The sequence below is a fragment of the Cyanistes caeruleus genome, chromosome 3 (genome assembly GCF_971803275.1).
Source record: "Cyanistes caeruleus chromosome 3, bCyaCae1.hap1.1, whole genome shotgun sequence".
NCBI classification, from domain to species: domain Eukaryota; kingdom Metazoa; phylum Chordata; class Aves; order Passeriformes; family Paridae; genus Cyanistes; species Cyanistes caeruleus.
The window spans coordinates 90,699,988-90,716,600 of NC_141703.1; the positions used below are offsets into that span (position 1 = coordinate 90,699,988).

The following is a 16,613-nucleotide window of genomic DNA, read 5'->3' on the forward strand; positions in this document are numbered from 1 at the left end:
TGTTGCTTCACATAGATATATGTATGGGTACAGATATACGGTATATACACACGGATTTTTTTTTTTATATATATGTATATATATATAAAATAACACCTTGTTTATAAAGCGACATTTAATTGCCACTGGTTCCCTTCCCGCCCCACAAAAACAATAGTATACAAAATATAAAATATTTTAAATATTTATAAATGTTGCAAGAAAAAAATAGAACTGTACGAAAATATTTTTTTTTTTTTCTGAGGTTCCCTCCCTGCCCTGTGGGATGAGGAAGAGAAGGGGTACACATCTGGCCGGCCTAGTGTGCCTTGAGTCCATAGTTGTTAAGTGGGTAGGAGTATGCCCTGCCTAATACTATCCGGTCCCGGAGGAGCTTAAATAAAACATAATAATTGCAGAAAAGGATGAGGGCCATGGAGAGGGTGTGGTTCCACTTCTCTGAGCGCAGCAGGGAGTAGAGCTGGTAGCAGACCACACTGCCTTCGATGAGAATCAGCAGGTTGAGCAGCCGTAAGGGACGGTGAAAGAGGAACTGCAGGGAAAGAGTTAAGGAGAGATTTCTATCATTTCTTGCTGGGTTGAAGTGAGGAGGAATGAGGACATAACGCTGTCAGGGACCACTGTGGGCAGAAGTAGTGCTTGTACTCCAGCCACCGCTAGCTGCTCCTCAGGGAAAACAGTAAGAAACAAGGCATGTAGGAGGAGCATTTTCCTCAAGAAGGGGAAGAGGGTGAAACAAACTATTGGCCTGCTGACACACCTTCCCATTTCCCTGAAAGGTGTTAACTAGAACCCTCTCAGGGGAATGCCACTGCCTGATGGGAGAGCTGTGTCACCTTGGTAACAAAGCACTGACAAGGCAGCTGTGGTTCCCATCTTGCCCAGAGGTCACTGTAAGACAGAACGGGAAAGCCCCAATGCTGCCAGCATGTATTTTGCTCAGCAGCATCAGCCTGTCATGTATCACTGAGCTCTGTCCTGCACAGTCTGCTCTGCTGCAGCTGGGTTTGAGCCTCTCCTCCCTCCCACAGTCATAAGGCACCAAGCAAGAGATGAGATACTTGCATAAAAGCGGGCATGGGACACGTCTGAAGGCACTGCTACGTTGTAAGGCCCAACTGCTTTATACAGGCACCGGCTCCGTCGCACCAGAACTCCCTGTGGCCATATTGTGTTTTCTGACCAGCTGTGGGGAAACAATGGCAGTGTTACCATCTGTGCTCCCAACCCCCTGAACGAGGGTTCATGGGAATGGACTGCATCTTGAAAAATACCAGAGCCTCTGCCACAATGATGTGTCCTAGCTCCCACTGGAAAAGCACACAAGGGTGATTGCAAGACCGTTCAGTGGACTCCCAGTAATATGAACAAATGGTCCCCAGTGCAAGAACCTTGTCCACTGCAGTGGACGGGGCTACCCGCTGCCTCTGCTCAAGATACTCTCTAGTGGCCAAGAAAAACCTCGGCATTTCTTTCTGGGAAGGTACCAGCAGTGACTGGAGAAGCTCAGACATCTCTCTAGAGCAGCCATTTCTGTTTTCAGTGAACAAGGCCAGTAGATTTGATATTTGCTCATCCACTAGAATTTCTCAGCCCCTTGCTAGGCATGCCAAGCCCTGTCCATCCCCAGACTCACATGTGCTGTGGAGCATTGCTGTAGGAGCCATGTTCTAGTTTCTGCCACTTGCCGAGGTGGGCGGCAGACCTGTGGAGCAGGTCACAGTACTTGGGAGGCAGCAGCTGTGTGGTGAGCATGACAAAGGCATTGATCCACACCATGATGAGGTGCTCGCAGGACCAGCGCATGTCATAGTACTGGGTGCTCTGCGAAGAGACCAGACAAGAACTTGGCACCACTGTCACAAAACAGAAGGGGGAGTATCAAGGGACATACTGCATGTGCATCCAGCAGACCCACACCACACGTTACAGGCATGCGCTTTTGGACCGGTGATTTCAGAGGGTGACAGCTTAGGAGACACTCAAGGCTCCCTTCTCCTCGAGCTGAAGGAGAAAGGGCAGGGAATGATGTTGCAGCTGGTGCATCTCCTCCTCCAGCAGCGGGTAACAAGGCAGTTTGCTTGCCACAGAACTGCCCCAGGAGCACCAATTGCACCAAGACTGCTACATGGATTGTGGAGCCCTGCCCATTTCTCTGCACCAACTGGAGCTTGTTCAAGTTAAGAGAAATGACAGATGAAAAAATACAACCCCCACACTGACAAGAGGCTCTTGGATTTAGTTCGTCAAGCATCCTAGTTGGCTTTAACAGGCTGACCACCAAAGCCTCTGATCCAATCACTCAAAAGCCACAATGCTGGATCTGAGACGGGTAACAACAGGTTCTCTTTTCTAGGAAGAACACAGCTATCCATCTGCCTAGGACAGAGGGTGGGAGAAGGGGAGTTAGTAAGTGGGGTGATGGGACTAGAGGTGCATCACATTTATGGCAATACCTATCTGCCAACCAGGAGCAGTACTAGTGCACTCCGGATGCAGCCATGCTCCGCTATCCGGGCTGCCAAAGGGGAGACAGAGAAAAGGGGAATTAACCAGGAATCTGGCCTGGCAGCAGTTCACACAACATTCAGAAGGAGACGGCGGGCAGGGGCACAGAGAGAGTCAGACAACAGCTACCTTCACAAAGCACAGTGGCAGGAATGCCACGTAGTAGGCACTGAAGAGGGAGTTGAAGAGAACTTCCTTGATCCTGCGATTGAAGTCTGCTTTTAGGCACTCCACCTCATTGCGGATAAGATCTGGGGAAAGGGGGCAGCTGTGGGTGGGGATAGACGTAGGATTATTGAACTGTTCTCTCAGGGATTCCCACAGAAGCGAGAAGAAGTCTTTGACCAGGCTGCTGACAGCTGAAGCCCCATCATCCGCCACCTGGTCCTGTACCAAGTAACCACAGTCTGCAGGTAGAGGCTGTGCCCTGCTGTCCTGGTGGAAGCAGCACAGAGGGACGTAGACACCAAACCTGCCATGAAAGAAAGAAAACAATGGATGAAATATCAGCCATCCCAACAGGGAGCAGGGGGCACCTCCTCAACAGGTACTGTCCCTGACAAGAGTGACAGTGCATAGGAACCCTCTCCCCAGAAGCTAACAGCCAACTCTTCTCCCCGCTAAAAGGCCACAGGCTGCAGCTTCAAGACCAGTGCAGAGAAGCTTTTTTAAATCCCACTTGTAGAACCAACAATCCCAAAGGCTCAGTTTTCAAGTGGCAGTAAAGGCCCCTCACACAAACTGCAGCTGAGGTAATTGACTTCATCAGCTCGGTGCCACCTCCTCACACCATCCCCCAGCCACTCCCGCTTCCTTTTTAATCCTAAATCGAGGAGACATTACAGCCAACAGCTCTGCTTCCCACAGTGGCTCACGGCACCCCCAAGCAGCTGTGCCCTTCCTGCCCAGAAGATTCAAAGTGGTTTCACTCACGGGTAGCCCAGGAAGAGAAGGTTGAGAACAGAATGGCTGCGGAAGAGGTTGACCAGAGTCCAGCAAAGCACCCATCCACAGAGGGTGAGCAGCACCAGGCGCACCATGTAGCGAATCAGTGATGTTGCACCCACCTGAGAGGCCTGCAAATGGAGAGGAAACACTCAGCAGTCCTGTAACAACCAGTGCTAGAAGATGAGCACAAGGGATGCCTGTGGAGGAGGAGCAGGGAGAGGGGTGCCAGGAGGCACCCTCTTCCTCTCAGAAGCAGGAAACTGATTCTCTTACAAACATAAATGCCTTTGATTTTATTAATGATTGACAGGATACAAAAGATTCAAAAATCACAAGTTGTGGGGCATGACTAAAATAAAGCCTTTACAGAAAAATTCAGAGCTGCAAAGTAGAAAAATATTTTTGCTGAAGTCCCTTATTGCTCTGATGATAGTCCAGGATGGCCTGAAACCCATTTCCTCTCTCTCTTTTCTTCAGAAGGATCAGGTCTCAGCCTTGTGCAAGGTCACAATTTGCAGCTGAGGGAAGAGAAGATGTGCACCTTGTCAATCCCAAACCCGTATTTCCATAATTTAGCTCTATTGGATGTGTAGGCTGCAGTGTAGTGAGGAGGCAGCACAGCAAGAAAGCCTGATCCAATCTCCAGAGGAGAGAAGGAAACTGAACTATGATAAGATTCCTAAGGGTTAGAGCAAATACATAGGGTGCACAAGAACCTGCATGGAAGATTTCAATGCAGAAATTTCATTCTATGGGAAGTTTTATGGAGTATGTGAATATAAATGAAAATGAAAGGAATCAGATGTAGAGACCTTCAGAGTTCCCACCTTCTCCATTCATCTATTCAACAGGACACAACTGTTCCTTTATTTATTTTATTTATTTTTAAACACTGCTTAGTTGCTTGGCCTAGAGTTGTATTAACCATGCCAGTGGACAAAGCTTCTATTTTCCTGAAAGTGACCTTTTACAAAGACCTAATTTGGCTTGGTTCTGCTCCCACAAACAAAGAACAGGTCTCAAAATCTGTGGTGACATGACCAGAGTCTGAGTTACTGAGTAACCAGGACTGGAAAAGCAGTTCTACCAGTATTCCTATTTCACTTCAGTGTAGTTAAGACATCTTCCTCCTGACCTTTCCCCCTCTGATCTCTTGTTCATTCTTCTTGTCTTGGCCAACCTCCCTATTTGCCTTTTTGCTACCTGACTTGAAATTCCCATGGCCACTTCTCTAGCACGAGATAGTGGGGTACAGTATTGTACCTGCAGAGATAAATAAGCAAGTGGGACCATTTAATCTCCTCCTAGATGCAGAGCCAACAGAGCTAGCCAATACTACAGGACATGACTGGTCTCAAGGAGAAAACTCCAAGGTGGAAGGGCATCCTCAGAATCTTAGTCCTTCACACCCAGACTCTTCTGAGGGAAGAAACCCTCCAACCTGCAGAATTTTCTTAGGCCATGGATGACCATGTTCTGCAGCAAGTTCTACAGGCAGGAGAGGGAAGAGTGGGAATGTTACCTCAGAGATAATGGCCCACACCAGCCTCCGTGCCAGCATCACTGTGATGAACGCCGCCAGGTGGTAGTCAATGAGGTGAAAATTCTGAAGGAGGAAAGAAAAAAGGTCTTCACCAGAAAAAGGGACTCTGAAACCACCCAGATGGGGTGGGACTAGCAAGCTGGCTGCTGGAGAGTACATTAGGACTGTTAGGACCTCAGGTAAGCAATCCCCAAATCTCTCTATTAGGGATGAGGGAAAAGCAATAAACATTAGTAACACAGCAATGTCTCCAGAAGCAAGATCTCCTCCACGGGGACATTCCTTCCCATGGAGAGGTTTCCATAGAAAACAAAACAAACCCACCCTTCAGGCAGGTATTTTTGGGGTCAAAGGGACATCTAGAACCAGAATCCTACCATGGAGAACAGGTTGCAGGTTCTCCACAGAAAAGACCAGAGTGAGCACATCAGCTCACCTTCCTTCTTAGTCTCAAAAATGGTCTGTGGAAATCAGTGCTTCTGATGAAATCAAGTTGATCTGAGAAACTTCATCTTCATTGGTCATGAAGAAGTTCTCTAGCTGCATCAAGTTACACACAGCTCTTACAGCTTTTCAGTGAAGCCATCCAATATATTCTGGCCAGAAGAATTAGTAGACTCTGAATACTGCTGCTGTTTGGTACTTCAAGGACATTTTGGGTAAAAAAGAATGCTTGGGTTGTGATGGGAATAAACAAATGACAGTTAAATCCTGCTGGGTAGGGAGGCCCAAACAGAATGCTTTTACTTCTAAGCCAGCTGTGTCCAGCACAGCAGAGCTGAGCAGGAGGCTGGTGACTGGAACACCAGCACCACCTGTCGGTACAGGTAACGGAGGGACCACCCCGTGCTTCCAAGCAGCCTTTAGGACATGGTTCCAGCTGCACAGGCTGGCTTTGCTCACTTGAGGCTCGCTGGCCCACAGGCAGCTTATTGGGACAGCAATAAAGAACGCTGAAACCGAGGAGGTTGAGAGCTTTACCTAAGCTGAGGATCTGACCCCCTCCCCAGCTCTGCTGCTGGCCTGCTGTGGGATCCTAACAAAAATCTGCACATCTTCCTTCTCTCAGGCTCTGCTGTTTCAACTGGCAAGGGGCACTCACAGCAGGAGACAGCTCCTGGAGTCTCCACTCTGTTTCAAACCCTAGGGGCTAGCTAGACCATGCAAAAGTATGCAAGAAATTTCCTCTGAAGGAGTCCTGCTGACTCCTCTCTCTCACCTGCCATGTATTTTCTCCCCTTTAAAATGGGGGATGACATGGCCCTGAATGATGGGGGTGCATGTGAACTCTCATTCACTCCTTTAATGTTAAATGCTTGGTGATTCCTGGACTGAAGAAGCATGAAAAAAAGCTGCGTAATGAAAAAGCCCAAGTGATGGCACTTGCTGGGGAACTCACCAATGAGGTGCAGGAAGCAGGGTGATTGTATGGGTACCACCAGACAGTCTTGTAGATGTTGATGTACTGAATGAAGAGGGCTACCAGAAGGTAGATGAAGAACAGGAATTCAAAGAGAAGGCTCCCATCCAACGGCAGTTCAGGGATCCGGCAGTGACGCACAGGCTCTGGAGTAATCAGTGCTGTGATCGGAGGTGCTGAGAGGCTGATGGCACTACCATTCCTGAAGCAGATGGACATCACTTACTTGGGAAACATTCTAACAGCAGTCTTGCATTCGTATTTCTGACATGAGGCTGGTGGTGAGCTCCATCATCTTAGCTCACACAAAACCCTTATCCAGAATTTTCTCTGGAAGACAGCTTGATCTATCAGAAGTGCTGTGACATGCCCAACAATATTTCAGTAAACTTGCAGACTGAGGAGCAGAGACACAGAGCAAAAATCATTAAGGACTCTGTGCTACACTCAGCACTTAATATTGGCTCTTTCCACCCATCACCAGGATATTACAGTAGCACCCAGCCTCCTTCTCCAGCACTGCAAAGTGTCCATTGTCTTTCTGTTCATAGTTCCTCTTTTAAAACAGTAACTAAAAATGGAATGGAGTAGTTCAGCCACTTCCTAGAGGCCAACCTTTCAAGTGTTCTCACACTTCCTTTTCTAGCTTTCAGAGGAGGCTAGGACAACTAAAAGCTCTGGCATACTGAACTGGTGGAGGAACTATGCTGTGTCTGACTGAAACCAGATAAGCAACACTCTCCCAGGACCCTGGGCTCCCGACTCCACAGTCTTGACAGTCACTTGCTTCTCAAGAACCTCAAACTGTGCTATCTGTTCCTCTGCCCCAGACAGAGAAGTCTGTAAAGGCCAAAGCTAAATGGCTTGGATTGCTCTACTCTGTAAGAATGAATCTATACCAGGGCCCCAGTATGCAGCAAACAGCTTCTCTAGCCTGCCAACTTTTCTATGGAAAGAAGTAATGCTGGGTTTCAGTTTTTATACCAAATGTGGTAATCTCAATGTCACTGTGTGTGTGTTCCTGTTTCACCCCCCAACTTCCCCAGAAAATGCAGGTCATCTTTACCAACTGTGAGAATTAGTTTCATCTGCAACCAGCAGGTCTAAAACAGAATATGGGCATCGTCCTGCCCTGCCTTTCTATTATGTAGGAGGAGGAGTCAGAGCTGTGCTCTGACCTGTCACACTAATTCCCCAGGGCAATGAAGGCAAGTGAGCAAATCAAGGACTAATCATTTGCTAGGACTCACTGCTCTGAGAACTGCTGCAGAAAAGACAAATGGAGCATTGTGTGATTTCCACCCCTGGCTGTTGTGACCAAAGTGAGTGGTGAAGGGGGGCTGAGACCACTTCCACAATCCCCTCCACGGGGCTGGTTTTAATGCATCAAGTCAAAAGAAGGGCTGCAGAGGGAAACATGTACCACAGCAGAGCTGAGAAGAGAAGCTGAAAGAGATTTGTCATGCAGGACTTATTCCCTCTTGGATGAGCCATCTCATAATGTCACAGTGGAGGGCTCAAGGTTCCCCTTTCCTAATCCCCCACTTTCACCACAAAGCCATGGTCTTGCACAGGGTTTAGGGTAGATCAAGACTCCTTGCTTTGAGTACTGCCCCAGCCACAGATGTCTCTACAACCAACCCCACCTTTGTCCTCACCTGTTTCTCAAACCAGTACCGTTTCCACAGCTCCCGCCAACCAGAGTCTGCAGAGAAGGCAAAGCTGAACGGCTTAGCTGCTGCCGGCTGGGTCCCCTCCTTCCACCGGGCATGACCAGGAACCAATCCACTTCCAGTGCCTCCAGCAGGCTGTGCCCTGACACCCAGACAACGATCCAAAAGCCTTCCCAAATCTGCAAAGGAGGCAGAAACAGCACTTTAGCTTTAAACTGCTGGTCACACTCACCCAGTTCACATTCCAGCCAAGCAAATTCATGCAGAAGGAAGTCACTTTCATACACTCAGAATCCTGTGGAACAGCCATCACCACTCTAGAACACTGTGCCACTTCAATGGCAGCAGGTCAGTGTCTGCTTGCACACCCAGAATGAACACCACTGACACTGAATCTAAAAAGGGGCTGCTTACATTAGCCATCAACGACTGACAGCACTTGCTGTTGGCTGGAAAGCACCACTGAGCACCTCTGGAGACAACACAAAAGTGTGCTTTATTTCAAAAGCAAGCTGGGAAGAGCCCTCTCCATGTTGTGGTTGAGCTACCAGAGCTTCACAGCTTGTTTTAGGCACCCTGCATGCTACTTGCCAGGCTCTAATGCTGGTAGGTAATTCGGACACCCTCTGGCAGAGCTCTGAACAGACAGACTGGTGTCCTTGAAGGAAACTGCATAGCTCAGCTCCCTTCTGTGCTAAGAACATCTAGATGACAACAAGGTAATACAGCCATTTCAAAGTGGGTTTAGTTAGCAGAGAAGTGCAGTACAACACACATGTATGTATGTACTTCAAATGCACATATGGGCAATCACATAAACATGAAAAGAAAAATAATTCAGAAGTAAACTTGTACATATTTATTTATTTTTAATGACACACTTAAATCTATGGATTCCTAAAACTGAACCAGTGTGAGAGAGGCTGGGCAACTCAGACTATCAGAAATTGGTGTAGTTTCTGGCACAGACTTTATTACTTCCCATACAATTTTTCTTCTATTTCACTGCTCTCCCATGTGATACTGCAAGGATTTTGGCAGTCAGGAAAGTTTCCAATGGAAACACAGAGCAGACATAAGGGAGCGAAGGATTGAACTGGAGTGCTGTACAGGAACAAGACACCAAGTGAGCATCTCACTACAAGGAATTTGGTGTGCCTATGGGCCTGGTGTCTAAATCAGCTGCCCTTTTGGAAAAGTATCATAGCCAGAACCAACCCAGGGGCCAAAAAAAGCACACCCACCTTCTGGAAAACTCAAGATGTAGCTTTGAAATGTACAGATTGAACCTATGGTCTATTTATAATTCAGTCATCACCTCCTTTAAAATCCTGAGAAATCACAGCTGGCAGAAATGCCAGAAGTTTTCTCAGTGAGTCACAGGACTGTCACCATGAACACAGTATGCAGGAGTACTTCTCTAAAAAATTCCCTCAAAGAATTACCCTTTGTATTAAAATTTCCCATCCTTCATCTCTACTCCAATAAACAATTGTCAGATTGAAATGAATTCTCAAACTTTCAACAAAAATCAAGATGTTTCAAAGGATGAATGCTTTCTGTATATCCACACAAAAGTCACTTAGAAAAATCAAACCAAACCCAAAAAAACCACACCAAAAAGCAGAGATACAGGAGAGAGAGAGAAGAGAGGGGAAAAAAAAAAAAAAAGAATGTGAAAATGCATGAAAGGTGAGCAAACACTGAAGAATTTTGGCTTTGAGGTAAACAGTGTGTTTTGGCAGATTTAAAACTCTCATACCTCCAATAACAACACAACAGAGATCGAAACCTTTCTTACCTTTCTAGTCAAGCAAGACTTTAAAGCTTTTAGACAATTTTCCCTAGGATGTTCTAGAGTTTTATTTGGGTATATTTATATTTCAGGAACGAAATATAACCACGAAAATTCTCCTGCATGTGTAAGATGAGCAGGGGCAGCAACAAACATTGCAGAATTCACTTAGGGCATTCAGACATTTTTGATAAGCAATTGAAGTGAAGGAAAAAAAATGAGGAAAAGACACCAAAAGAGAACAAGCTTGAAAGCCATTTTAAGCCAAATTTAGCTACCACTAGGGCCTGTGGTAGCTGAAACAACTGTTATGATTTGACCTACAGGATATTTATGATAATGGATGCAATATGTTGGTGGTCTAATTAGTGCTATTAACAATGGAAGGTATTTCATACCACATTCAATAATTCATGTAAATAATTTAACAGGTCTCATTAATATCACCCCATTAGTATGCCTCACACACTCGCCAATACAGACACTTGGACACGAAGTAATCATAATTCCAGCCCCTGGCTTTGCAAACCAGTAAAATGCAGGTTTCTACCAGTAAAAACAACTGCCCATGGAAAGAAGCCATCCTTAACGTCAGTGCACATATTTTAAATGCACTTGAATAAGCCCTTTCACAGTGATTCATGAACATATAGACTGGGCAGTTCCTCAAGCCAAGCTTTTAATAACTTTACTTTACTGGAGTTAGATCAAATTAGGTAGGCATTTGTTGGAGCAAAATCTGCCTAAGAACCATTCCTTTTTTGTTTGCTTTTATTTTGTAAAACTAGCCACACAAAATTGAAGCTCTTCAGATAAAGCTAAACAAAGCAGTGAGATTACAGATCAGATTGAGTCTAAGTCTGCTTTTTTTGGCCTTGACCCAATCAACAGCCCTCCTTTTTGAGGAGAAAGACATGGGGAAAAGCCTTTCTATAGCTTTCAATTAATAAACAAAGGCATGATTCTACTTTGAAAAATATGTGAACAAGAAAAAAAGGTGTCCATAAACCCCTTATCTCCAAGAGATAATATCCCAAGTTATATTAAGTATTAATGAAGAGTCCGCCCTGCTCCCTTCTCTGTTTGAATTCCCTACCCCATCAGTGATCTTATTTTATAGAGTAATGCAAAAAAGTGAGTAATGAAAGATAAAAGCCTTTCCTGACAAGACTCTTCAGTCCATTAATGTGATTCCACACTGTTATTTCCAGTTCACCTACAATTTCCCTTCAAAAAATAAGACACATGCTTGCAGTCCCTTCCTCCTCAAATCGTCAAAACCAATACTACCTAGCCTCCAAGATCTCCTCTCTGAGGCAGATGTGGGCATCATAAAGACACAGAAGCAGGATCTAGAGAGCAGCTACAGAACAGCAGATGTTCCTGACCATGCACAGGGAATGGACGTAGGTATGGACAGCTCTTGGGTCCTAGGGCAGACCATGCTTCAGGACAGAGACAAAACCTTCATTTGTGACACAAGTTACAAGAAAATCCAGAAACAGAAGACATCAGATCCTCTCATTTCCAGTTCCTACTTTTAGGACTACAGAAAGCACTTGGTCTTTTTTTTTTCTGTGCCAAGATACCCCTCCTGCCCATCACCTTCCCAGCTGTCCTGACAAGGCAGGATCGAGGCAGGCAAGAACCACAGCTGTGCACAAGACTTTACTGATAACAAGCTAGGCAAACGAATTATTCACCAATTCAGAAGTGAAGCAGTGTGCAGCCCTGTCCTGCTCCCCAGAGACCATCACTCAGAATCGTGTTCCTGTATCAGCAGCTGCTCAAACAGCTCTTTCAAGAGGCAAATCAGGAGAGAGTCAGTGACTCATCAGAATGGAAAGTGTGCCTGGTTCCCCATCTCTTTGCTGGAAACGCTACAAAGCTCAGTCAGTTATTTTGATGGCGTTAACATTTTTTAATTGGAAAAAACTCCAGGCCTCTCCAGTCCTCTCAGGAAGCTTGCTGCACTGAGACATGATAATTCTCAGAGGCTGGAAAACATTCAAGTGGCTCTCCTTGGCTCCACAAGTCCTACAACCAGTTATTCGCAAGAGCAGAAAGGGAAATGTGACCATCTTCACTTGGTGCAATGTGGCTCAAGAAGACCACAGGTCTCCCACTGCAATTCACCATCTCAATTAAAGCAACCTCCTTCCTGCTGAGGAAGTGTGTGACAGCTGGGGGTGAAGCAACACATGGCTTCTGCGGTGAGGGACTCTGTCTGCCTCCTCCACAGCAACACAGACACTCCCAGCAAGACTTTCCATTCAGGGTATCCATGCTTTATGGAAACACACCTGCCACGTGTGCAGTGCTTCCTCGCAGGGAAGTGCAACCAGCCCTGCCACGACACGGCTGCAGAGCACTGACACAAAGCACGACTCGCTTCTGAAACTAAAAATGCTCTCTTGGTTGCTAATGTCCTCAATTCAACTCACTGCAGCTGGTCAGCCTAACCTTAAACTTGCAGTTGTCCAGCAATCCTAATACCTTTGCAAATTATCACACAAATTTTCCTTTGAACTTAGAGGGTCCTAGTTACTCTTAGAGGGTCTAGTTACTAATTTTTACTTCCCTCTAGTGTGAACCTCTTATTTATTTAAATTTAAATAAAAAAACACCAAAACAAAAACAAAACCGCATTTTGACAGCTGGGAAAACAGACAAAAAGCTAGTAATCAATTCACCCAACAGAACAACAACAACAAAATAATCACCAGAGAGCCAAGGAACAGCGATGGCTGCACCCAAGCCTTGGTCACAAGGCCACCTTGTCAGCACCCTCACATCTGCCACACCGGAAGCCAAAAAGACGCAAAACTTCTGCAAAAGCCCCAACTGGTCTGGGAATAAAATAAGCGTTTGGTTGCTGCGAGGGAGGAAACAACCGACAGGTTATCAGATGGAAAGCTAAATATTTGGCTTGCACAGGGCTGCCCCAATGCTAAGTCAACACAACCTTTCAACTCCGGCTGGATCCAAAGGCACACACCCGCCACCTGGCCCAGAGCTGGGAGGCAAAACCGGTTAGGAGGGAGGTCTCAAAGTCAGCACATTTTCCAAGTCTTCATGCCATACAGAGCGATGGATTAAGATGGGGATTTGGCACAGAGAGAGACAGAAACCCCCTGAAGTGCAGCCCGAACACGATCAAACAGGAGACCTGGGTGGGGAATCACCACTGTCAGGTGGTGCACCAGCAAGACTAATTTTTGCTCAGTGACTAATAACCTCCTCCAAAAAAATAAAACCAACCCATCAAGACCATGTCAGTGCAGGCTTTTCTAATACAGCACAACTCTGGCTGAAGAGGCTCCATCTATCAGTCTTCTACACAGACACCAAAATCAAAGGGTCAAAGTAGCAAGATTAAGGCAAGAATTAACAAATGGCATATATACTGTATAATTTATTTCAAGTGTTTTCAGCAAGGAAGACTAGAGCTAAGCAGAAAGGCAAGTAGGAAAAATAAAAGTTTATGCTAAAAGACAAGGGGAAGGTAGTGCCTGCCACTTGTAGCTGCCACAGTACTTCAAATACCCATACAAAAATGGGAACAGGAAAGAAAAGTTTTTTAGGAAAAGCTTCTCAAAGTGCAGTAAGCTCAGTAAGCTCATTTTGCATTCATGCTTAAGCAAAGGACATAGATTTAAGTTCTTAGTACTCTAGGTAAACAAAATTACCCAAGATACTGAAAAAGCCATTTTTAAAAACAGAGAAACCCTATACATTCCCTAAAAATCCCCTCAAAGACCTTACTTTAGGAGGTGCAAGGAAGAAACTTCCAGAGGTATGCAGGCAACAGTGTCCTCTTCAGAATATATGTGAGTTCAGGTTTTTGTGAATCGGAGGAAAGTTGCGAAACATACTAAGTGCTCTAAACAAACCTCTGGTGAGTACAAGAACAAAGCCACAATTCCTGGTGTAATAAAACAGTATTACCTTATATTACCATTTAATTACCTTGTGCAACTAACTGCTGCAGCAGGTCAAAGCAAACAGCTTAGGAAGACTTTCATGAATGATTGTAATAATTTTATGAATGAAGACAAGAGAATTTATATTCCAAAAGGAAGTTAAAAAAACCAAGACAAACCCACAACACAAGATGCTCAAAGTTCAACAGCTCCAAGTGGCCAATAACACTCCTCTCCAAGCCAACAAGTATTACACAGATAACAAAACATGAACATTTTCTTTGGCTTCTTCTAATATATACAGCAACATTGACAGCCAAATACTGGATGTGGGAATAAATAAAGCATTGGCTTATTCTTGTGTGAGAACAAGACAGAATTGCAAAGCTGAGCTTTTCTAGCAGCAGAGGGAAATGCAGGCCTGACCATTTGGGTTACAGTCTGTTTTGGTCGTAGAGTTCCCATGCTTCTGAATTGTGTGGGGAAAGGGACAGCAAGTCCAGCCTCATCCAAACTAAAGGCCCAAACTGAAGAGCTGGAGGGAGTTACTGAGTCAGGCAGTTCTCAGAGTATGTAACAACACAGAAGTTTTAACTCCAAATCCACATTACTGATAGAAACTGAAGTTCTGTTTAGAAGGGGACACTAGTTGGGAAGTGAATCACAAGGGCAGTATTTCAGCAGACACAACACAGGCAAAACTATCAAAGCTGGCCGTTAATACAATTTATCAAGAAGCACTCACTCCTAAGTACATCTTGCACCAGAGCTCTTCAGTAAACATTACACACAGCCACAGCTCTGTTAAAACACAGCTACAGATCACTCTCCATTATACCCTGCTATGTCCAGTAATTGGGAAAGGCAGGGAATTTTAGGTATGGCCACTGAAGTATTTTTTTTTCCAAGATATCAAGGCAAATGCACAACAAAACAGATCACTACTGAGGGGGAAAAAGAAGGGGGAAAAAAAATACAAGATGCTCATGCTTTTAAGAGCCCATCTTAAATATTCCATCAAGCAAGACATCAAAATAAGCATTCTCCTTCCAACCCTGAACACAAATCCACAGTCCAATGGCCTGAGCACAGGCTGGGATATCTTTTGCTTTTTAATCTTTCCTCTTCAACTGACTTTCAGGGAACTTGTTTTACCAATACAGACCTCAGTTTCCTTACCCAAAACAGGATAAACTGTTCAGCAAGTACTTATCCTCCCAAGGGTCTCTGTATGTAGCAGTGGATATTTTTTACAGTATTATTTTAGTGCTTTAGACATATTTTTTTAAAAACAAACAGAAGCAGCTTTCCTGCTGATTTTTGTTCCTCTGCCAATCCCTATGTTTAATTTAATGGAGATCAGCCATGATGACAAATCATGGGGAGTCACTAGGATTTTTCTATTTTGTCCTCAAATAGCTAAAAATAAGGCAGGCATTTGTCATCTGTAGCAATGAGCTTGAAGGCATGAAGAAGAGCAAAAGTTAAAAACCACTTCCTTGAGCCTTACACCAAGTCACCACACTGGGGATCCACAGTAGAAAGTATCAGTAAGACAACACTTTGCACATCCCTGACACTGCAGAAAAGTAGTAATATTGCAGGGAATTTTAAGCAAATTGTAATTTGTATAAATCATAAATTTGCATTAAAATATAAAGCACATATGAGAATTCATCGATTCTTCTCTATTAGCCTCTCAAAACAACAGGTTCAGGTGACATAAATATTCCCCACAAAGCAGTAAGTCTTCAATTCAACCTCCATGACTTTGGTAGGTAGGACTCAGAACTTCATATGAGTGTTTACAGAGCAACTAATCCAGCAGATTGAGAAAATGCAATAGGATACATTAATCCCCTGTATAATTAATTATACTGAGACTAATCCAGCTGTCTGAATCTGCATCCATGCTCTCTTATATGTATTTCTGGGCCCCAGATGTCTACTGATCATTTTGATATAAACCAACAATTCCAAACCCCCCAGTACACATGGATGACACTGTACCCTGTCTCCCAGGACAGCTCTCCTGACCAGGTTGCATAGTAGCCACTTCTCACCAGAAGACTCATCTTCGCTTGCAGTACCCAGAAAAGTCAAGAAAAGGTTGTAAATAACTTACCAATGACAACAGCCCCCAAAGAACGGCATAAAATCTTCCAGGATAGTTTGTGAAAGCTAATGAGCTATTTTCCCAAGTCACACAGCTACTACAGATTTACCTCTGATTTCAAAAATCCACCTGCTAACAGCTACGCCACTTACCCAACTGTGGTAGGGTCAGAAATAAATGGACTAAAGTTCCAATTTTAACCGCCAGAGGAAGAATTCTTCCAGGATTTCATTATTCTGAGGCACAGGGAAAGGACCTGTGCAGGTCAGACTCAGAATCACTACCACCTTGCTGCTTTCCACCACATCCATCTTTAGGAACTCTCCTGGGGAGTACTGAGTGGCCCAACTGGTCTGAACTCACTGCTCATGGAAACTGGAAGCCACCTTAACAAATATTGCTAGCACATTTGCTCTTGGCCGTACTCTCAAACATCCAGATTTGGTGCCTACAGAAAGAAAGAAAATGTTAAGTTTTATGACAACCAGGTTTGAATCAAATCTGCATTACGTATCCTTTCAGAGAAAGACTTGTGCTACTCAGTTTTAAAACCAGCAGAAAGGTGTGGGGCTTCCCCTTCAAACACTACATACGTAAGTTAATTTTTTAATATAAAATTTCATAACAAAGAGGAATGTCTGAAGAATGCATAGACAAAGAAAGTGATTAGGCCTGTCTGCTTTTGAG

At 44.8% G+C, this 16,613-nt stretch overlaps 1 protein-coding gene across 8 annotated transcripts in view; it reads right to left on the bottom strand.

Moving 5' to 3' along the window:
* The window catches only part of TMEM39A (transmembrane protein 39A), a 29,269-nt gene continuing 12,656 nt past the window's right edge, over positions 1-16,613 (bottom strand). For 6 of the 8 annotated variants that reach the window (XM_023941082.2, XM_086882828.1, XM_086882830.1 and 3 more), the window contains 8 exons: positions 8,078-8,271; positions 6,399-6,621; positions 4,979-5,062; positions 3,442-3,584; positions 2,638-2,980; positions 1,637-1,824; positions 1,066-1,186; positions 1-532 (listed from right to left, as the gene is read on the bottom strand). In XM_023941082.2, the coding sequence (XP_023796850.1) occupies positions 299-532; positions 1,066-1,186; positions 1,637-1,824; positions 2,638-2,980; positions 3,442-3,584; positions 4,979-5,062; positions 6,399-6,621; positions 8,078-8,190 (1,449 nt within the window). In that variant the 5' untranslated portion in view covers positions 8,191-8,271 and the 3' untranslated portion in view covers positions 1-298. The remainder of the gene's footprint in view (positions 533-1,065; positions 1,187-1,636; positions 1,825-2,637; positions 2,981-3,441; positions 3,585-4,978; positions 5,063-6,398; positions 6,622-8,077; positions 8,272-16,613) is intronic. The other 2 variants (XM_086882832.1, XM_086882829.1) reach the window with 1 other exon arrangement.